Raw genomic sequence first — 21,905 nt, 5'->3', positions numbered from 1 at the left:
TTAAGAATGTGCATATAAAATATTCTTATTATTATATAAGCTTCCAAAATTCGATAATAATTCTTATGGAAATTCTTATCATATTGGCTAAATAATTAAACTATATATAATAAATATTCAATTAAAAAAATAAATTATTAGCAAGCTTAATCAACCCAAAAGTCATAGGATATGTTCTTTATCACTAATATTATTTTTAAAAAAAATAAAAGTGTATATAGTTGTTTAATCGATCGTTATTTTAATTCATATATTAAAAATAGTACATGTCAGTATTTGGTCAAAATATTACAAATACTATTGGACAAAATTAACCTCTTTTCTTCTTATAACTAGGAATGGAAAATCAAATGAGAAGCAAGTACTAACTATAACCATTTAATTTAGTAAAACGTGTAGTCTTGGAAAAAATGTCTCTCTTAATCTTAATTGCCAATCATGGAGTAAGAAGAAAAAATTGCTTAAGTATAAAAATATTTGCATGATATACAAAACGTAAAGCAAGAGAAGCAAGCCACCCAACGGATATTAAATTATTCTTAATTTAATTAAACACGTTACATAAACATAAATTAATAAAATTATTAATTTAATTATTTTAAAATTATAAGTAAAATAATCAAAATAATTCATTTTTAATTTATCACATAAATTATAATTTTATTTGTAATCTATATTTTTTATAAAACTTTTTTTTGTAAATTTTAACTAAAAGTAAAAAATAACTTTAATATTGTTAAAGGGTAATTTTAAAATATTTTTAGTAATTATAATTTTATTAAATAACATAGAAATTAAATTTTAATTTAATAATTTGATTATATTTATTTTTTATTAAATTTTTTATTTAATTAGTATTTTAAAGAATACTATTAAAAACCTTAATTAATTGAAAATATGATTTGATTGGATTTAATTAACCAAATGTTGACCGGCCGCTTGTCGTCTTTCTACCGACTGCTTCACTTCAACAACAGCTGGCTCGATCGCCTTTCTGCCGACGGTCTCACATTTACTTCTCGCACTCACTTTGGACTTCCATTTTTCAGTATTCAGTGATTGTGGGGTCCATCAACAACAATGCAGGCAATGTCTCCTAAGCCCCACCCTATATATATATATATGTCTATTTTGGCTGAAATAATGGGGAATTCAGAAAGAGTCGTGAGTGAAAAATGGGCCTTGACATTGTAACCAACGAGATGGAGACCGATGGAAATGAATGGGCACGTACACGTTCATGTTGGGGTGGGGTCGTAGAAGCGCAGCAACCACTAGTAGACCGTCAAAAATCAAGATCGCATATTATAATCAACATTTTTTCCCCTTTTCACTTCATATTTTTTTTCTTTTAAAAGAGTGAGCTAAATTAAATTAGATTATCATATAATTCATTGATTTTAGCCTAATTCAATTCAAGAGTTAAAAAGGAAATGAAATCCAGCTTTTAAAATCTTAATTTTAATTCAATTTGAACTTTCTTAACTACTTATTAATTTTAATATGATTTCCAATTCAATCGTGACCATGTATTTTTACCCCCTAACTGCTTTCAAGGGAAAAATTCTACTAAAATTTTATAATTTTTATTGTTCTGCTTGGAGATTAATGACAATTGTTTCTTATAATTAAGGATTGTATTATTAGGTAGAATTAAGTATATCCCGTTAGCGTTAAAGAGGACCTTGCTAAAATCGGCAAGATTCCTCTAACAGGTTGGAAGATATTATTCCTGAGATATAGATGATCCTCAATTTGCGCATATTTTAATTTCACCTCTTACTACTAAAAATGCCAAAGCCGCCCTCGTCTGCATCTGTGTTAATGACGCCATTAGAAGTGTCGGCGGAGATGTTGATAAACGACAACAAAGGCCCATTCGTGAGAAATGAAAACGAGTGGCAGCTACCAACTCTTTGTTGAAGAAGAAACAAGATGCCAATTGTCATTCAGGAAAGTTCTTTTAATTGTTTGATTGTTGATTGAGAAGTGAAGCAAAGAATGATAAAGATAGTGGAGGTGTAGGAAAAAGGTCTAACTGTAGTAACGCAAGAGATCGCTGCTGCTGCTGCTGCTGCTGCTGGGCTTCTTTTCGACAGATCTGAACTGATATTTTCAGTTTTTAATTACATTGCGAGAAAGGTCAATGGAGGCTAGTGCAGGCTTGGTGGCCGGCTCTCACAATAGGAATGAGCTTGTTGTCATACGTAGAGATGGCGAATCTGCCGTAAGCTTACTTTGCTGCTCTGAATCTTTTCTTCTTCTGCATTCAGACTGAAACTTTTTTTTTTCTTTTCTGTTGCAGCCGAAACCGTTACAGCAGTTAAGCGGGCAAATATGTCACATATGCGGAGACGATGTGGGGCTAACTGTAGATGGCGAGCTGTTTGTGGCCTGCAATGAGTGCGCCTTCCCAATATGCAGAACTTGCTATGAGTATGAGCGCAGGGAAGGAACTCAAGTCTGTCCTCAGTGCAAGACTAGATTCAAGCGTCTCAAGGGTAAAAGAGAATCAACTATCTCCTTGTTTTCTTTTATATGTTCCTATTCCTAAATTACTTTCATGAAATGAATTGAATTATGTGGGTAATTGGGGCAGGCTGTGCCAGAGTTGAGGGAGACGAAGAAGAAGATGACATCGATGACTTGGAAAATGAGTTCAATTTTGATGCAACAAAGGGTAGAAAGAATATGCAGCATCCTCTTGCTACAGATGCTATACTTCATTACGGTCGTGCATTTGATAATGCTGATCCTCATCAAGCCCTCCATCCTCTGCCCCAACTTCCTCTCCTTACTGACGGTCGAACGGTACCACCCTTCTCCCTTCCGCTTACTCTCTTTACCTCTCTATGCTTTACAAAATATTTCCGTATATAATCTTTTTCTTAAACCTTTAATGCACCATAATATCCGGCTGTCGGTGCAGGTTGGTGATATTCCTCCAGAACAACATGCTTTGGTCCCTTCATTCATGTCTAATGGTGGCGGTGGCGGCAAAAGAATTCATCCTCTACCTTTTTCAGATCATACCCTTCCTGGTAATTATTTGAATAGTTTCAATTTTCAACAAAAATTGTTTCAATCAGTTGATCATTTGCTCTTTTTTCACCTACTTATATCGTTTAATTGCTGTCTTTGTCCCCGCTTTGCAGTGCAACCCAGATCTATGGATCCTTCCAAGGACTTGGCTGCTTATGGCTATGGAAGTATTGCTTGGAAGGAGAGGATGGAGAATTGGAAACAAAAACAAGAAAAACTGCAGATGATGGAGAATGAAAATGGCGGCAAAGACTGGGATTATGACGGTGATGCACCTGATCTACCACTGTAAGCACCAGTTTAGACCTTACCTTTTTAATTATTGTTATGGGCACTCAATTATGAAGTCCATACCGTTTATCTACCATTTACAGTTCCAAATGTGAAATTTATGTTTTTAAGTATGGCTTTTCACGTCAAAATGATGTTCGGGAGAGTATACTGCACTATCACTAACCGTGTTTTTTAACCATAAATCTTCTTACTAACACTGCAACAAGTGCTCTCTATAAAATGGCTCCTGGTTTCAGTTTCTATTTTTCCTTGTTCCTCACTCTGAAGTTCCTGCTGCTACTCTTTGATTAAAATTAATATCCTATATCACCAACAAAAAAAAAAAAAAGAAGAAAAATCCTATTGTTGCTGATTATGAAATTGAAATTTGTTGCTTTCGGATCAGAATGGATGAGGCCAGACAGCCATTGTCCCGAAAATTGCCTATTCCTTCAAGCCAAATCAATCCTTATCGAATGATCATCATTATTCGACTTGTAGTTCTTGGGTTCTTCTTCCATTACCGAGTCACTCACCCTGTGAATGATGCATTTGCATTGTGGCTCATATCTGTTATTTGTGAGATTTGGTTTGCTCTTTCATGGATTCTTGATCAATTTCCAAAGTGGCTCCCTATTGACAGAGAAACTTATCTGGATCGATTGTCTCTCAGGTAACTAATAATGCCATTTGCTGGAATTCCTGCTACTGTATTTGCAGTCAAGATGTTAAATGGATATAGCCTGAAATTTTCCCTGTTCTTTTAGGTATGAGAAGGAAGGCCATCCTTCTCAACTCTCTCCAATTGATATATTTGTAAGTACAGTCGATCCATTAAAAGAACCTCCACTGGTCACTGCAAACACAGTTCTGTCCATTCTTGCGGTGGATTATCCTGTTGACAAGGTCTCATGTTATGTTTCTGATGACGGTGCTGCTATGCTGACATTTGAGGCACTATCAGAAACATCAGAATTTGCAAAAAAGTGGGTCCCTTTCTGTAAGAAATTTAACATTGAACCAAGGGCACCAGAGTGGTATTTTGCTCAAAAGATAGATTATCTGGAAGATAAGGTTCACGCTTCATTTGTGAAGGAACGGAGAGCAATGAAGGTGCTAAGCCTTCCAACATTTAAATTTTTCCTCCCTCTCTTTGCTTTGTGTGTGTGTGTGTGTTTGTTGGCCAGTATTACTAATCCAATTACTTGTTGAGCAGAGAGAATATGAAGAGTTTAAAGTTCGGATCAATGCTTTGGTTGCCAAGGCAAAAAAGGTCCCAGAAGAGGGGTGGACAATGCAGGATGGGACTCCATGGCCTGGGAATAATGTTCGTGATCATCCTGGGATGATTCAGGTATATGAATATTGGTTTCATTTAATGTGATTTGATTGAGTTCTTTTCTGGAATAACAAGTGTTCTTGATCCTTTATAGGTTTTCCTGGGCCAAAGTGGAGGACTTGACAAAGAGGGAAATGAATTACCACGTCTGGTGTACGTTTCCAGAGAAAAGAGACCTGGATTTAACCACCACAAAAAGGCTGGAGCAATGAATGCTTTGGTGAGTAATTAAACAAAGCAAAAAAAGATGTTACATTCTTTACACCTTTGCAGCTGAAGTGGATGTATTTTTGTTTAAAATTTGTCCCTCCATCAAACAGGTCAGGGTTTCTGCTGTGCTCACAAATGCTCCTTATTTGTTGAATTTGGATTGTGACCACTACTTCAATAACAGTAAGGCTATTAGGGAATCAATGTGTTTCATGATGGATCCTTTGCTTGGAAAGAGAGTGTGCTATGTCCAGTTCCCACAAAGGTTTGATGGTATTGACAGACATGATCGATATGCCAACCGGAACATTGTATTCTTTGATGTAAGCATTATTTTGTCAGAACTTCCTCAGTTAATTTTTCCACATTCATCTTCTGTGCACAATCTAATTTATAATTCCATTGCAGATCAACATGAAAGGTTTGGATGGCATTCAAGGACCAATATATGTTGGCACAGGGTGTGTGTTCAGAAGGTCGGCACTCTACGCTTATGATGCTCCAAAAGCAAAGAAACCACCTAGTAGGACATGCAACTGCTTGCCAAAGTGGTGCTGTGGATGTTGTTGTTCAGGAAGGACAAAGAAGAAGAAGACTAACAAACCTAAGTCTGAGATGATGAAGAAGACTTCAAGGACATCCACCTCTGTTTTGGAGGGTACTGAAGAGGGCATTGAAGGTAACATTAGAGACTTCAAATGATCGTTTACTCACCAAGTCCCTGTCCACTTACAGTCCTAACACTTGTGTCTCCAAAATTACTATTACTTCTATGTCTCATTTGGTATTGCATTCCAAATTACTTATCAAAAATTTACCCTTTTAGATGCTTTCTTATGAAAAAGCAATTAAAAACTACTTTTGAGATGTTTTGACAAAAAATATCAAATAAACCTTCAAAGCAATTTTTAGTTCAGATTTGTACATGGAATCAGTTAGTAATTTGTTTGCTGCTATTTAGAACAAGACACTTGAGAACTACTTCTCTATTACTGCAGACTTGACTGTATGCTGTGTATTGAGGGAACTTTGATATTCATGCCAATTTTTATAGGCATTTGCTTAACATTGCCGGTGTATTTGTGTTTGCTTTTTTTCCCCCTCATTAAAAGTGTTCTTATTAATATTCCAACTGGCTCCATATTTTTTTCTACTAACTTGAAAAGGTTGAATGCAGTAATTGAAGATCAAAATGTGGCTGTAATGCCTGAACATAAATTAGAAAAGAAGTTTGGACAGTCTCCTGTATTTGTAGCATCAACACTTCTAGAGGATGGTGGTACACTGAAAAGTGCCAGCCCTGCATCTCTGCTTAAAGAAGCCATCCATGTTATTAGCTGTGGCTATGAAGACAAAACAGAATGGGGAAAAGAGGTAGAAGAAATGTTTAAATTTGCATTAGATCTCTCAACTTGCATAATCATTGTGACTTTTGGATTTGGCACAACTTAAAATTTCTTTCAATTCTCCAGGTTGGATGGATTTATGGTTCGGTTACAGAGGATATATTGACAGGTTTTAAAATGCACTGCCATGGATGGCGATCAATATATTGTATTCCTGATAGGCCTGCATTTAAAGGTTCGGCGCCCATCAATCTTTCTGATCGTCTACACCAGGTCCTTCGATGGGCTCTTGGATCTGTAGAAATATTTTTGAGCAGGCACTGTCCTCTTTGGTATGGATATGGAGGAGGTTTGAAGTGGCTAGAGCGTTTGTCTTACATAAATGCTACAGTGTATCCATTGACATCTATTCCTCTGTTGGCATATTGTACTCTCCCTGCTGTATGCTTGCTAACTGGCAAATTTATCACTCCAGAGGTATGTTGTTGTTTTTTTTTCTTTTTTTGTCAATAGGTATGCTGTTTATAGTAGTACAATTGATCATGGGAAGGATGATCTTGCTTTTATTTGAAGTGTCGCTTAAAAACGTAATTGAGATAATGCATATCTGATTTTATTTATATTTTGAAAATCTTTTTCCTCACACTGCAGCTCAGCAACGTTGCCAGCTTGTGGTTTTTGTCACTTTTCATTTGCATTTTTGCAACAAGTATACTGGAAATGAGATGGAGTGGAGTCGGGATTCATGACTGGTGGAGAAATGAGCAATTTTGGGTGATTGGAGGGGTGTCAGCACATCTATTTGCCGTCTTCCAGGGCCTCCTAAAGGTTCTAGCTGGTGTAGATACAAACTTCACTGTAACAGCAAAAGGAGGGGATGATGAGGAGTTTTCAGAGCTGTATCTATTTAAGTGGACCACATTGCTCATTCCACCGACAACACTGTTGATCATAAACCTGATAGGAGTGGTTGCTGGTGTATCAAATGCAATAAATAATGGGTATGATTCGTGGGGGCCTCTGTTTGGTAAGCTTTTCTTTGCGTTCTGGGTGATAGTTCACCTCTATCCTTTCCTGAAGGGTCTACTTGGTCGACAAAACAGAACTCCCACAATCATTATTGTCTGGTCAATTTTGCTTGCCTCCATCTTCTCCCTTCTGTGGGTTCGTATAGATCCATTCCTAGCAAAGTCGGATGGCCCGGTTTTGGAAGAATGTGGTTTGGACTGTAATTAGCATCAGCATTTGCTGTTCGGCGATGGGCCATTAAGGCGGATCAAAAATATCTGTGTTTTTCATGGTACAGAAGATAAAAGATGTCTGGTATGGAGAGGTTTGCAAGCTGTAGATTGAATTGTGTGTTGAGGCGTGGTTTGGCGTGTATATCTTTTTACACTCCTTATTCCTCCTCTTTGGTAAAGGAATTACATAAGGGGTCAAGCCTGAGCTGGCTGCTGCGCGCCACCTTTCACTGTTGTTCTTGGGGCAGAAACTACAATAAGCGCTTCCCAAATTCTTTTGTATTTTAATTTATACAGGGAAGAGAAGGTAGGCTACACTACTTTATATTGTGTATTATTATTATTATTATCACAAATCTCTCTCTTTTTTATTCATAATAAAAGCGGGTTTTGTCCCCCTGTAAACCACAAAGGTAAAATCATGGGTCTGTGCTGGAACGTTTTTGTAATCACCAGTTTTACAAGTGAAAATTGAAAAAAAAAAAATTGTTTTTTCTGTTAAATCTGTGTCTGATTGATTCTGTTCCTGATCTTCAAAGCCGGTCTGTGCATGATACTGCACTGTTGAGATGGAGATCTTTGAGACAACCTTAAAACTAACAAATCAAGACTGGAAAAGTATGAAAGAAAGTAATAAAGGTGAAACCATCCTAACTGGGGGCTTGGGCATGTGTATCTCAACTGCCAGGCAAAAGGGAGATGCGAATCTGCTTCTTTTGTTATCCTTAATGGGTGCTCAGAGTTTAGGAGTTCAAAACTTTTGAGTTAGATATGACAAAATGGTACCGGCTGGTGGCTAGGTAATGGTTTCGCACTACTCTGACCACAGAGAAAATCAATTCATAAGTGGGCCCTTAATCAAGCCCAAGGTTACATAATGCGATAGGAAAAGTGCAATTCAACATTGTGCATGGCATAGATACATGAAAGATGGTGAACTATCGGATGAATGTGGCTCATGTGAACCCGTAAATGGGTTCCATCCGTACAACGCAGTGTGGGTTCTGTTCTTAGAGTTGGACTCACATCGATGAACGGTTATGTGGAGAGTTTACCCTTGAAACAGGTAGAAGCGTTAGGCTGATATTATCATTTATCAGAAGAAAATGGAACTTCCTCCCTGTGATTCAACAAAGATCAAAACCATTATAGATCAGAAATAACAACATATAAATGAAACAAAAAATATAGATTATTATTCTTTATCAAAACTAAAGGTAAATCATAAGAGTAAAAACAACATGAAATGGAAGTATTTTCACTATGGACACAAAACTATGCATTTGCACAGCCAGACACGTTGAAAGCTTGTGGGCATTTGACTCATTCAATATGTTGGAGCTAGGTGCATCAACTTTTAAATTTTCCTTTTTTTTTTTGGGATATAATTCAATATGTTGGAGCACCATGCACTGTTTAATTTAAGAGCCATCTTAATCAGTGTTGCTGACCTTCCAATATATTCATTAACTTTTAATTGATGACAAACACACTTTTTCTCTTTCTAAATTTAGAGTCTATATGCAGGTTGATTTGTGTTTCAGATTAAAAAGAGGCTCCTTGGGGTCCACAAAACAGGGGTATGAATTCAAAATAAACAAACTGATTGCTGCTTCAAATTGTGGACAACAGTAAATATAAGATGACTTAAGTATGCTTTTAAAAATAGAGAATGAGCATAAACACAATTTCTATGATTGCACAACAAAACAAGTATCATTTTTCACAACAGCATACCAAGTAAAAAAATTTCAGTATGCAAAACATATCATACAATAAACACAATTTCTATGATTGCACAACAAAACAAATATCATTTTTCACAACAGCATACCAAGTAAAAAAATTGCGGTATGCAAAACCATCATGTCACAAAAAATACCTTGAAAGTAATTACAAACAAGAAGAAAATATTCACCAACTTGCCTAAGTCGAATTTGTCCTGGAATATCAACATCCATTAAAAAAAAAAAAAAAAAACGTAAGCATAGGGAAAATCTTGTTGCCGAACCTGTGATCAGCAAAATTGTATGATGCATCAGATATGATCTTCGTAGGCATCTCTGCCTCTGAAGAACCATATAACAGCCATGAAAATGATGATCATATCTAGTTGTCTTGTCCATTCAAATGCAATTTCTAAACCATTTGTAGCTTCACATAATTGCCAACAATTAGGAAGAAATTCCATCTCCAATCTCTTCATTGATCACATCCACCCCTACTCCACTCTGGTTCTAATCATTGTGATGCAGACCAACAGATGCTGCCAATTCTGCCAATTGTTTTCTACCAAGATTAAATACAAGTTCCGTGGAAAGGAAATGTTTTGGCAAATTTGGGAACTGTTCCTCATTGAAATTGAATATTGGTTGAAGTTTTTTTGCTTCAGTTTTTGCTGCTTCAGCCTCTGCAAGCAGAAGGTTAGCTTCTTCAGTGTCACCAAGCTCCAAAGCAGTGAATCTTTCAGCTGTAGCAGCACCAGCAATTAAAAGCAACCTTTGAAATCTAGCCATTGCAACCTCCTTTTCCTTGGATGATATCAGTTGTTCAGTATCCTGCAATCTGCTAACAGTACTTTTCATATCTTCCTCTAGCTTCTCCAGCTCTGACGTTGCTCCTTCCAAGTCAACCTGCACTCCATCCTTTTCAACAGTCAATGACTTTGCCTCAGTAGCAACTCGTGCAGCTTCCTTGAAATTTCTTGCTGCAGCAGCGACTTTCTTTTCTGATTCCAGTTCTGGGACTCTTTTATCGATGAAAAAAATCCTCTGCTTGAAGGAAGCTACAGTTTGCTGGATATTCGATTTTGTTGATGATAGCTCCTAGCAACATTGAAGCGATAGATTGACATCAATAAGAAAGATGGAAGTTAATGTTTCAGCAAGTTAAAATTGGGAAATGAAAAGAAAAAGTGAATGAAATAAAATGTAAATGAAAACAAAAAAAAACACAGATGGAAAAATGTAATAACACAGAGGCTTGAATCTAAAATATTTGCTTATATGTTACAACTTAAACTAAGAGTTGAAATAATGAACAATTCACCAAAACTTTTTGTATGTGTTGTGTAGCATATTTTTACTTATGATCTTGGTTTGAGGTGTCAGTATCACCATCTCTCAACCTGAGACAACACAGATTGTTTAGTTCCATTATCTTCATTGATGCTGTTAAGAAGCCTGCTGCATGGTACTTGGTTTGATGCAAAGGTCTATATACTTCTCAGGGCAAAGAAGCCCTTGTCGAACTAAGTGGTTTCAAAAGGAGAAAATTTTGACCTTCATTTTTTGAAATAGCCACATTCTGGACTTAGAAATATATAAAACCAATAATTAAATTAAAGAGATCTAAATGGTAACCATTTACTTCATGCATGATTCTTGAAATAAATAAATGCAAGAATGTAAATAAAATATCTGGGAAGTAAAATCAACCTGTAGGGAAGCTCTTAAAGCAGAAACTTCCTGATGAAGCATTTGGACATCCTCAATAAGTTTCTCTTCGGTGTTTGCCAGTCTCACTTTGTCTTCCATGGACTTCAAAATAGACAACATTAAGCTTTTCCTCAACTCAACAACTTCTTCGCATGCCTTCGCTTCATCTTCGGAAACCCTGGCCAGTTCCTTTAGCTTTGCCCCATGGCCTTCACCCTCAGCAAGGAACTTATCAATTTCCTTCCTTTTTGTTGATAAAGCTTGACTCTGCAAATGCATCTGAGAAAGTTCCCCTTGCAAGTTATCATACTTGGTGTCAATGCTTGATTGACTGTCCTGAAAACCAGAGACCACATCAGCAATCCTTTCCTCGATTGCTTTGATTTTACTATTGTTTTCTGCTATCTCCTTTTCCTTTTCTTTGACTAAAGCAAGCAGTTTCTGAAGTTCATCAGTGAGAACATCCTTTTTCTTATGAAGAATTTCTTGCTCTTTCCTATAGTCCTCAATTGAATGCTCAATGGAATCATTCACAGCTCCGCGTGCTTCATTTATGAAGTGTGATTCAATATCCAACTCTATCTTCTTGGCCTCCAAGGCCTCGTTTGATAAGAACCATTCATCCATTTCTTTAGAAGAAAGTTCTTGAGCTTGCTTCAAGACTGAATCTGCCTCGTTTTCCGCATCCTAAGAGAAAAGTAGGAAGACATTTGTAGAACAAAATAAGGGGTTACATAGAGAATTCTCTAGATTCTTACTTTTACAAAGAAAAGATAGAATTTGGGAAAATTAATTAGCATACAAGGAGTAAAAGCAATAATGATATCTAGCAGCAGTAGATGTACTGACCTTGGCAAAATTAGAGAGAAGAGTTGCGCATTCTTGCTCAGCAACAATATGAGAATCGAGAACGTCGTGCATCTTAGAATCAACGGTATCACACTGGGCTTCAGCGTCTCTGAGAGTAGCGAGAAGGGCTTGCCTCTCCTTGTCAATGGTGGCAAGGCTGTCACTAATCCTTTCAGCAGCCTCGAAATCTTCGGCCTCACAGGCATTCTCCAACTGCAATTCAAGGTCCCTGTGCTTGGCAGAAGCCAAATTGAGATCGTCGGTAGCTTTTCTTCTCCTCCTAACGGCGTCCTTGCGAGCTCCAGAGACAGAGGCAGCTAATTGCCGAGAGCGCTGAAGCTTCTCAGAAATCAAGGCCTTAATGTGTTCAAATTCATCATCTTTGGACGATGGTTGTGAATCAGGGATCGAAATGTTACTGGTATCTAGTTCTGCATCATCGCCATCAGCTAAAACAGTGGGAGTGGTGGATTGAGAGGCATCAAAATCAGATTTATCAGACTGAGTAATAATATCATCGGATTCAGCATCATGCTTGAGACTGAGATTTTGATTGTCAACAGCATAAGCAGAGGGATGATCAGGGGTAGGCATAGGAGGGAGAGGCGGAGGCAGAGCAGAGTGAGAAGGCATATCATCAAGAGAGGCTTCTCTACCATAGCCGATCCTGAGGCTAGCAGCTCTTTTCTTTTTTCTGGATATCTGGCGGGAGATAGCAGTTTGCGCTGGAGCAGCAGGAGAAATAGAAGGAATAGGATCTGATTGTGTAGTTAGGGTTTGGAGGGTGAGGTCAGAGAATAGGTCCTCGTCAAGAGGCTCCTGCACCTTGCGGAGAGATGTAGGTGATGGTGCAATATTGTTAATGTTGTCATTAGCAGTATCGACGTGAGATTGAGATTCAATATGATGATGATCATGATCTTGATCGTGATCATTTTGCTGCTGCTGCTGATGCTTCTGTTCGTCAGCCAATTGGGAAGGAGTGAACAACACCATCCCTTCAAACAGCGAATCCATATCGTCATCCTCCATTGACGCCGGTTCTAACTCAGAACTAACCCAACCGCCCAATCACGCCTTCTTCCCTCTGCTACTTCTCTCGGCAACGCCGTGTAGTCTTCGCTGCGTGGCTCTGCGCGTTTTACCTTTTTTTTATTATTATTATTTTTTTAATTTAATCTCAACCATTTGGGCCTTGAGCCTATTTGAGCCCACTTAAGAGTTTATTCGGCATCAGCTGAAGGTATGGAAAAATAATATTTTAAATATATCAATTATGAAAATTTTAAAATATTAAATTATCTAAACCAGAGTCCAATTTAAATTTAGAGAGGTGGCCCCCTAAATTCAACGTGTCTTGTTTTGTCTTTGCACAAGCGGAATTTAGCAAAATGAATTGTATTTTTTGTTTTTTTAAAATTTGATTTCTTTGGAAGCAAGCTTTTTTTTTATGGATAGTTTTGAGTGATTTGCGGAATAAACATAACACCCTAAAAATTAATGTTAAGGGCATATATGAAATGGGGCCTTCCTTTGCTTAAATGAAGAATGTGGTCTTGCAATTCATAGTCACACCGCCCCTACAAAGACGCGGTTCTTAGCTGTATTTGACGATGGCATTCACATTTCAGAGTTGAGGTTCCTCTCCTTCTCCCTCATTAAAAAATGCTCCATATATGCTATAGCTGCGTCACTTTCCATTCCAAATCTAATTATTAAGGATTTTTATACTAGTTTAAAGAAACTTTTGATAAATTAATAAGTTTTAATTTAATCATGTTAAGACAGACTTAATAAAAACATTGATTTTGAGTTTAAATTAGACAACTCTAATAAAGTTGAAATCATGAAAAAATTGATTAAAATCATTTTGATCTAATAAATCAGTCTTAAATTAGAGTGGAATAATATACTTTTGTTCACTTCAAAGCCATATTTTTCTATTTAAAAAGTTTTCAAATGTTAAATTTGATCAAATAGAAATCAAACTGAAATTGAAGTTGAGAGCTACTTTGTGGACCTATAGTTTCAGCTTCTGTTCCAATCTCTTAAACTTTAGAATGGGATAATCAGATCTAGACTGATCATTTTAATTCAAATCGACTCTTTAGTTATACTTATATTTAAACTTTTAAACTTGTGAGGTCTTGATTTTAAGTCTCAATTGGAGATATATGGCCCGATTTAGTTTTGGACTGAAATTAAAACTAAACCAACAGTTTTGGTTTGAACAGTTGGAGAATCGGCCGAGATATATAATTTAGGGCCTGTTTGGTATTGCTGTTAAAATTGTTGTTGAGAAAATCATTTTTTTAAATATACTAGTTAGAGAGTGTTAAAAAATAATTAAAAATTAAATTTGATCAGTTTTAATCATGAGAATACTAAAATAACAAAACAGCTTCTTCCAAACTGTTTTTCTCAACAGCATCAAAAATGGTGTTTTTATTTAGAAAAACAGTTTCAGGCCCTGAAACTCAATGCCGAACAGGACTTTAAGGTCTAATCTCCTTTCCAACTTGATTTGTATTCAATTTTGATTTAATTTACCTAGTTCTATTTTGATCGATAAGTTTCGGACCAAACTCATGTCTAATCGTAGGCAAATAATCAGTAAAGAAGCAAACTTTTGATAATATGAAAGCTTCTTTCATAAGTTATTGATAAAACTCATATCCCTGAGCCAACCAAGTCGCCGTGGCTTCACCTCCATTATTATTTATTTATTTTTATTATTATAAAACATGGATGATGATGACCACGCAGTTTTTAAACTTACCAAATATATATGTATATATACGCACACATAGTCATTGGGTCTGCTGCAAATACGATAGCTACTCATTACCCAAAAACCAATCAAGCAAAGCAGTCCAGTACTTAAAAGAGAATGAGTGCAATCGTGAGAAAGCTATGGTGCTGTGGAGCAAAGAGCCTCCTTTCAGAGTCGGAGAGATCAGTAGATGTCCCAGAAGGCCACATTAGAGTCTACGTTGGGAAAGACATCCAATTCCAATGCAAGTTCCAGATGGAAGCCAATTACCTCAATCATCCTCTGTTTGAGGACCTGCTTCGTATCTCCGAGGAAGAGTTTGGTTATTCCTACGATGGAGCACTCAGGATTGCCTGTGATATCCACCTCTTCCAGTACCTTCTTCACCTGCTTAAGACCAGTAATCCCTCTGCCCATTACATGCAACTTCCTGATCTCATTTCCAGTTTCCACAATTCTACTAAACACCCTTTTTCTCTCGATCCTACACATTAATTCCTTTTAAACCTTTGTATGCATACATCTTTTATAATTTTGATGACTCCCTGATCCCCATCTTTGTATTCTTATTTTTCATTTTCTTCCATTTTTCTGCTATATCCTTAGGATCATGAAGGCGGTAACTTCAGTTTAATGGTATGATTTGAGTCACGAAAACAGACTCTTTACAAATCCATTTTCTTGTTCCTTTTTTTTTTTTTGGCTCACTGGGATCATGAGCTGCTACCCCATAGACATTACATTATTGTACTGCATTGTAGCCCTGGATTCTACAGGATGAGCTAGTTTAATTTCGATGTCTAAATCATACAATCGAAATACTAATGTAAACTCCTCAAGGAGATGCATTTTCATATACTCCTGAATGTATATCTTCTTCTTCTTCTTCTTTTCTTTTTTTTCTTTGACAGCACAATACTTTGTTTATCTAAAAGCATAAATAAAATAAAATAAAATAAAATATATACCAGCAAATACTGTAGCCATATGACTAGAATTTTTTTTTTTAAAAGACTAGAGTTCATTCATTTGAATTAAATTTTAATTGTAGTTTTAAATAATTATCTTGTATAGTAAAAATTGATTATACTGTGCATCAAATTCTAGTTATACAGGACGTAATTTCCAAAACAAATGCAACTAAAGTGTCACCGTTTGAAATTTTGAAACAAAAAAGTAAATGTTATTGAACTTTTAAAAAAAAAAAAAAAAAAAACCTTGTTCAATAAACACATTCTCTCTATATATATACAGAGATGTCATATTCGACATTTTAAAAAATAGATTAAAATATTTTAAAATTTTAGTTCCATTATATATTTTTATTTATCCATTTATTTTTTTTTTAATTTTTATCATTAATAAAGAGTAAAAATATTGATAAATTATAATTTTGCCTCTAAATTTTATCATTATAAACGCTTTTCTTCTTAATTTTTTTCATTAGTAACGCTGTCATCTATCATTAAATCACTTTTAGATTATTGATTATAACAATAAAATTAAAAGAAAAAAAAAATGAATGGACTAAATTGTAAACAGAATAAAACTTTAAAGACATTTTAATCCATTTTTTTAAAATATAAAGATTTTAAAGTATCAGTTATGATAATACGCTGATAAAAAATAATTTATAATTCAATATATATGTATATGTAAATTAATTTGGATATATAATTATATCCGAACGAAATACTTTTTTAATTAATTTATTAATAGTAGATAATTCATTAATTTATAACTTGATTTATATTCACATAATTGGAATAATTTAAAATGAAAGAAAAAAAATTGAAGGCAAGGAAATAGTGGTTGGAATTAATTAAAGCTTATGTTTTCCAATTTTTCACTTGACGTGTCGGCATAAAATAAGAAGAAGGAATCATCCCTCGCAATGAATTCCAGCCTTTCATTCCTTAACAGCTAAAAAGGGGCATCCACCTCACATGCTCGCAAACTCACAGCACATGATGATATATATATTACCCATTTATTTCATTTCATTTCCTTTTACTTTTTTTTTTTTTTTTTTAATAATCAGTTTTGATTAGGATTCAATGTAACAAAGATGACCCTATTACTATTAGCTAAAGCTCGTTGTGTCAATGAAGAAACTAGAGGATTTATTTTACAGGAGATTAGATGTTTCAATCAGGCAGCCATTGATAATGACTATATTATATTTTGATGATTAAATTAAGGTCTAATAATTGTTATCAAATTATTTCTTAAGTAGGTGATTTTGTATCGACCACTAATTTATGTTTGCTTTACTCACTTTGAGAATTCCTTATCCATTAATATTATGGATACTTATCACTTCATGGTTTAGGTAAATCAGATTATGACTCAATTTGAATTTAAAATTGATTTTATTTAATTTAAAATTAAAATTATATCAGAGTTTAATCAAATCTTTTTCTCTTTAAATTAAACTGAAAATAATACTAAAAAAAATATACAGTTTAATCTAAGACTCAAATTTTCAAATCGAAATTATCGGCTTTGATACGGAACAGGACCGAAACGGGAGTGTGACCACAGCAATGTTTATTATCGCGTGTGAATAAAAAGAAGGAAAGCATACGACCACGTTTCCTCAGTTATGCTGCTTAAAGACCTTTAAATCTGAGGGTAATAAAATAAAGCAATTCAAAGGCAACGCAAAGCAGCAAGAAAATCGAGGATTCCCCGTCACACAAGAAAGTATAAAATTATATGCATATAAAACCCACCGACAGTCGACTAAAATTTAGTGTCCTTTCACCATAATAGGAGATGCCTTCATGAAAGTCTTAATATATGCACGTAAGCGTTTATATGTAGCAATGCCTATTTGCCAAATTGGCTAACGTCAAGAATCGAGCAAGAACACCAGACAATAGGAGATAATATGCACAAGAACACCTGACAATGGAGAGTAACATGCACAAACCACTTCTTTGGTGCAAATCAAGAGAACAAAGGAGAGGGGCTAGGAAAATTTAAATAGCAAAGAACACGATTCTATTGCTTCCTAAGAGCTTTCTGCTGAGACATAGAGTTTTACATTTCCTTTATCACATCAAGATTTCATCGCTAATCTCTTTTGCACATACAAAAAATAATTTAAAACAACCAAGAATTAAATTAAAGAACAAATTACTTAAATAAAATAGAACACGTTTCTGGGATTTTGTGTGAGGGGTCAGCGGATGCGCACGGTCTTGCAGCCACATAAACATGCAGCATAATTACTAATAAGCAGAACTGACGATGAATGTCCATGTCCAGCCAAGCATACCTATCCTTTAGACTCGCCAAGTTCAACATCCTTCACAGGAGTGCTTGCCACTCCCTCTTTCAGAAGTCTGATTTCCTCTTCTGTCAGACTGTTCTTCGTAAGGGCTATGGCCTTGGCACTTGCTCTCTTTTCAGCCTCTACAGCCCAACTATAAACAACCATGCCAGCTACTGCAATAACCATCCCCATTATATTCTTAAAAGTCAACGCAGAATCAAAGAGCAGCCATCCCAGTGTGAGAACACAAACTGTTTTCATGTGACCTAAAACCTGGAAGGAAACTGCTGAGAATCTTCCAATACAGAGGTACTGACTCACATTGCAGAACACAGCTAGGGAACATGAAAGAATTATAAATAACTGCACAAATTAACACCATTCATTAAATTAACAGATGGAAGCACATAGAAATCAATATGCTAGAGTGGGAGTACAAAAGAGAGTTCTTAGTTCTTACAATGGCACCGGTAGACATCTTATATGTTGTTATAAATTTTCCATTGAGGTAGTAGTCAACAAATGGACCAACAATAAGAAGAGAAAGGGCTTGAATTGGAGCTGTTCTACTTAACAGTTCAAATGATCCAATTGAGTACTTCTTTTGTAAGGAACCTATAGTCTGTCCCAGAATGAAAATAAATCCAATCAAAATTTATTTCACATGCACAACTCTTTCAAGCAATAAACTGCATTTATATTACAAGTATAGTCAAACACTTGGAAATAGATTCTATCAATTTAGTCAGTGATTATAACCTATATTTTGTAATTTAAATAAAACAATCAATAGCTATCATTATGATTCGCGCCCATTATCTTCACAATTTAGTTAAAAACATTGCAATTGTTTTGTTTCAACTGCAATATATTTAAAAATTTTTAGCCCTAGTCTGGGTCTATTTGCCACCATCCATGCTAATATCCAAATAGCTTTAAGCATTAATGGTCAACTTAGCTGGTTAATATCATTTATCAAAAAATTCATTAGGAATGAGTTTACTGCTATTATTAATGCCCCATTTTACATTTGAGGATTTGGCCCACACCCTCTTTTTATTGATAAAGAAAGACCTCAGCTTGCAATATAGTCTACATTCATATAAATTATCTTCTACATTCAATCCACATTTCACATTTCACATTTCACATAAGCATAAACAATTATCCATGGGATGCCCCAGCATTGATAGGCAAAGAAAGGCGAGATTTCTAAGCAAAGCCAAGGTAAAGAAGGACGAAAGAAATAAAGAAGAAGAAAAAGAAAACAAAGAAAAAGAGACTAATCATGAAAATGAAATATGGTTCGACAAATTAAAGTATACTCACAATTTGCTGCAAAGACGTAGACAGAACAGCTACACAGGCACAAATAAAACCTTTGGCATTAACCTTGACATCAGTGACAGTGCAAACGCCAACACCTATAACTACAAGCACAACAGATGACTTGACTTCTCTCGAGTATTGCTTGTTATGAAGAATCCATTCCATGACGCAAACCACAGGAATCATACTGAGTTTAGAAATCTGTGCAACGAACAATGAGATGAATTATAATGCTAATTGTAGGGAAAGAAGTAGATCTAGTTAGCTTGCAGTAGAAGAACAAAACACAAAACCCACTTGATAGAATCCGACGGAGTTAAGCATAAGGCTGAAGTTCATGCCAGTGATAGACATATTAGCAACAATAGAGAACCAGAGAAGCTCCCACATTGGAACATGCTTTGATACAGATAAGCCAGTCGCATTGGACACAAGTCCCACCAGAGCAGTTACCGCAAAATGGAAACCCGTTAAGGTCGTGGCTGAAACAATTTAAAAAATTTATCCCTCAAATTAAATTGATAGTATCAGATCGATTGAAGGAGAGATCGAAGATCTGAGATCTGAGAGATCTCTATTCTGTACTAGTAAGTAAATAAATGAGAGGGAAGAAAAGAAAAGAGCAAAGTATACCAAAGCTAAAAGCAAAACCGCTAGAGGACATGAGTTGCTTATTAGCCATAATAATGCCGACGGAACTGATAACGTTCATGGCCCATGCTCCAACATCCGATACCGCCGACTTCTTGTTTTCGGTCTCCATCTCCGGAAAAGCTGAAATTACCGAGGATCTGTTTATTTAAGCAGGGGCCCGGGGAGGGATCTCTTTCCTTCAATTCTCAGGAGAGAAAGAGAAGGAAAAAGGGAAACAGAACAGCCAAGAGAGACGCGCTTTGGTTGTATGGTTGGCGGATGGATTGATTTTGAAGAGTTTTTTAAAAGTCCAATTTCACCTCAAATCAATACGAATATAGTAAGAAGCAGAGGTGGAAAAAACGAAGAAAACAACAAAACCACTTTCGAGGTGTAGACTAATAGGTGTGTGAGCTTGCAGGCGGAGGAGGAGTGGCGGTGGAGAAAGTGGAATGAAATGACGCATTCATTTCTGCCTATCACTCCATATAATGTATAATCTTTTTCACCCGTAGTTGCCGTTGTCAAATTCCTATTTCTTTTCTCTTTATCTGCACAAATTTATTCACTGCACTAATATTTAATCATTTTAAAAATTAATTTAAATTTATTCAAAAAATATAATTATATAATCTTTTTATTTTATAATTTTTGAATTATTTAACCTCGTAATAATAATAATTTTTTTTTCTTATAAATTGAATAAAAATATTTATTATAATATTAATATCCCCAGCCGGCTTAGGCCAGACGGGGGGAGGACCATTTTTCTTATTCATTCTCTTTTTCTTTTGCCATTCATTCAACATTGGTTGATGGATCCTTTCACCCACATATCATAATCAGAGCCTTTTTGACCGTTTTCAAGTCTTTTTCATTTCAAAATACCAACATAAAAAAAAAAAAAAAAGCCTTCTCCGCAGTTTAAACATTAATTTTAATTAATTTGCTAAATCTGTATTATCATAAAAAAAAAAATGGGACTGTTTGTTAAGATAATAATTCAGTGATCAAATGTATGTCTCGTTTAAAATTTGAACTTTGATAATTTTATTAAAAAATTTTGAAAGTAAAAGATAATTTAAGAATATATTTAAAAAATATCTCTATTTTTTGAAACAAAAATATATCTAATTATATATATAAATGGAAATTCGATAATAAATAGTTTTGAAATCCAAGTGACTTAAGTTACAGTTGTGGATAGTGGATATATGGATAACTTCATTCTCTACCATACGAGACACATCCTTAAATCCCTTAGAATATTAAGGACACAAACAAAGATTCCTCGTCAGATATCTTACCTTGTATTTTCCATTTCATTCTTAATATAATTTATGTTAACATTGCATTTCATCTCGTCAGTCATCGGCTGAACTGTACCACGCATCGACATATGTTTCTGAATAATAATAATAATAATAATACCATTTAATTAAGGGCCAATAATTCAAGTCTAGCGGTTGGGAGTTGACAGCGTAAAGAAAAATTTTTGACCAACTGGTTCTCAAGGCAAAGCCTCTTTTGAGTTTCGATTTTTTTTATCATGCACAAAAATCTCTATAGAGAAGTCGGTTCAGATGATTCGGATTATGAAAATTTTAATCTAAAATTTAAAATTCTTTCTTATCTCGTACCGAAACAGAATTAATTCACATCCAATGCTATCATATGTGTTCATTTTGTATAATTATCTGTGTTATGTTATATTTCCTTTTTAACATTGTCTACAGTATAAAAAAGATCTTTAATGATAATAGTGGTTGTATTATATTATGTGAATTATTTTTACTATTATTTGACTGTTTTTTCTCTTTTCTTTTTATTAAGGAGAGCCTCATATTAAGCTTTCTTCGAAATGAAATAAAAAAAAAAAATTAACTCTTTTTTAAATTCTCATAGCTTTTTAAATTCTCTTATTCTTTTGCAAATAACAAAAATTTATTTTATTTTATATATTTCTCCATAAAATATGAGTATGCTCAACACTTGCATTTATAAGAAGATTTTGTGTGTAAAACGATAGTTCATTAATCTTTTGATACAATCCTTCTAATTAATTCTATATAACAATACAAAAAGTTTCACCTTAACGTTTGTTTCAACTATAGTTATTAGTTGTTATCTCGACATCACCCTAGTATTATTAT

At 35.0% G+C, this 21,905-nt stretch overlaps 4 protein-coding genes across 5 annotated transcripts; 2 read left to right on the top strand and 2 right to left on the bottom strand.

The window, feature by feature from the left end:
- Positions 1–1,718: 1,718 nt before the first annotated feature.
- Positions 1,719–7,954, top strand: LOC110669281 (probable cellulose synthase A catalytic subunit 3 [UDP-forming]). Its single transcript, XM_021830847.2, has 14 exons — positions 1,719–2,227; positions 2,306–2,501; positions 2,600–2,811; positions 2,930–3,041; positions 3,156–3,330; positions 3,722–3,988; positions 4,083–4,428; positions 4,532–4,669; positions 4,749–4,874; positions 4,975–5,187; positions 5,273–5,543; positions 6,042–6,238; positions 6,337–6,687; positions 6,862–7,954. Exons 1-14 carry the CDS (start codon positions 2,147–2,149, stop codon positions 7,444–7,446), a joined length of 3,270 nt encoding a protein of 1,089 aa, XP_021686539.2. The 5' UTR covers positions 1,719–2,146; the 3' UTR covers positions 7,447–7,954.
- Positions 7,955–8,271: 317 nt separating this feature from the next.
- Positions 8,272–12,893, bottom strand: LOC110669282 (uncharacterized). 2 transcript variants are annotated; one of them, XR_002497657.2, is made up of 4 exons: positions 11,738–12,893; positions 10,889–11,575; positions 9,463–10,276; positions 8,272–8,571 (listed from the first exon to the last, which is right to left on the bottom strand). XR_002497657.2 is itself a non-coding variant. In XM_021830848.2 (3 exons), exons 1-3 carry the CDS (start codon positions 12,767–12,769, stop codon positions 9,689–9,691), a joined length of 2,307 nt encoding a protein of 768 aa, XP_021686540.2. In that variant the 5' UTR covers positions 12,770–12,893; the 3' UTR covers positions 9,223–9,688. The 2 variants fall into 2 exon arrangements, 1 of the variants encoding a protein (XP_021686540.2); XM_021830848.2 differs by lacking the exon at positions 8,272–8,571 and having other exon boundaries at positions 9,223–10,276.
- Positions 12,894–14,567: 1,674 nt separating this feature from the next.
- Positions 14,568–15,398, top strand: LOC110669294 (auxin-induced protein X15-like). The gene has a single exon (XM_021830881.2). The coding sequence runs from the start codon at positions 14,628–14,630 to the stop codon at positions 15,003–15,005; it is 378 nt and encodes a 125-aa protein (XP_021686573.1). The 5' UTR covers positions 14,568–14,627; the 3' UTR covers positions 15,006–15,398.
- Positions 15,399–17,493: 2,095 nt separating this feature from the next.
- On the bottom strand, positions 17,494–20,251 carry LOC110669242 (UDP-rhamnose/UDP-galactose transporter 2). The gene is made up of 5 exons (XM_021830790.2): positions 19,753–20,251; positions 19,417–19,601; positions 19,120–19,320; positions 18,251–18,412; positions 17,494–18,153 (listed from the first exon to the last, which is right to left on the bottom strand). The coding sequence occupies exons 1-5, from the start codon at positions 19,880–19,882 to the stop codon at positions 17,794–17,796; spliced, it is 1,038 nt and encodes a 345-aa protein (XP_021686482.2). The 5' UTR covers positions 19,883–20,251; the 3' UTR covers positions 17,494–17,793.
- Positions 20,252–21,905: the final 1,654 nt, after the last annotated feature.

The sequence above is a fragment of the Hevea brasiliensis genome, chromosome 2, assembly GCF_030052815.1.
Source record: "Hevea brasiliensis isolate MT/VB/25A 57/8 chromosome 2, ASM3005281v1, whole genome shotgun sequence".
In the NCBI taxonomy this organism is placed as follows: domain Eukaryota; kingdom Viridiplantae; phylum Streptophyta; class Magnoliopsida; order Malpighiales; family Euphorbiaceae; genus Hevea; species Hevea brasiliensis.
The sequence above is the reverse complement of the archived record's forward strand: the minus strand, read 5'-3'. Positions and strand labels throughout refer to the sequence as shown.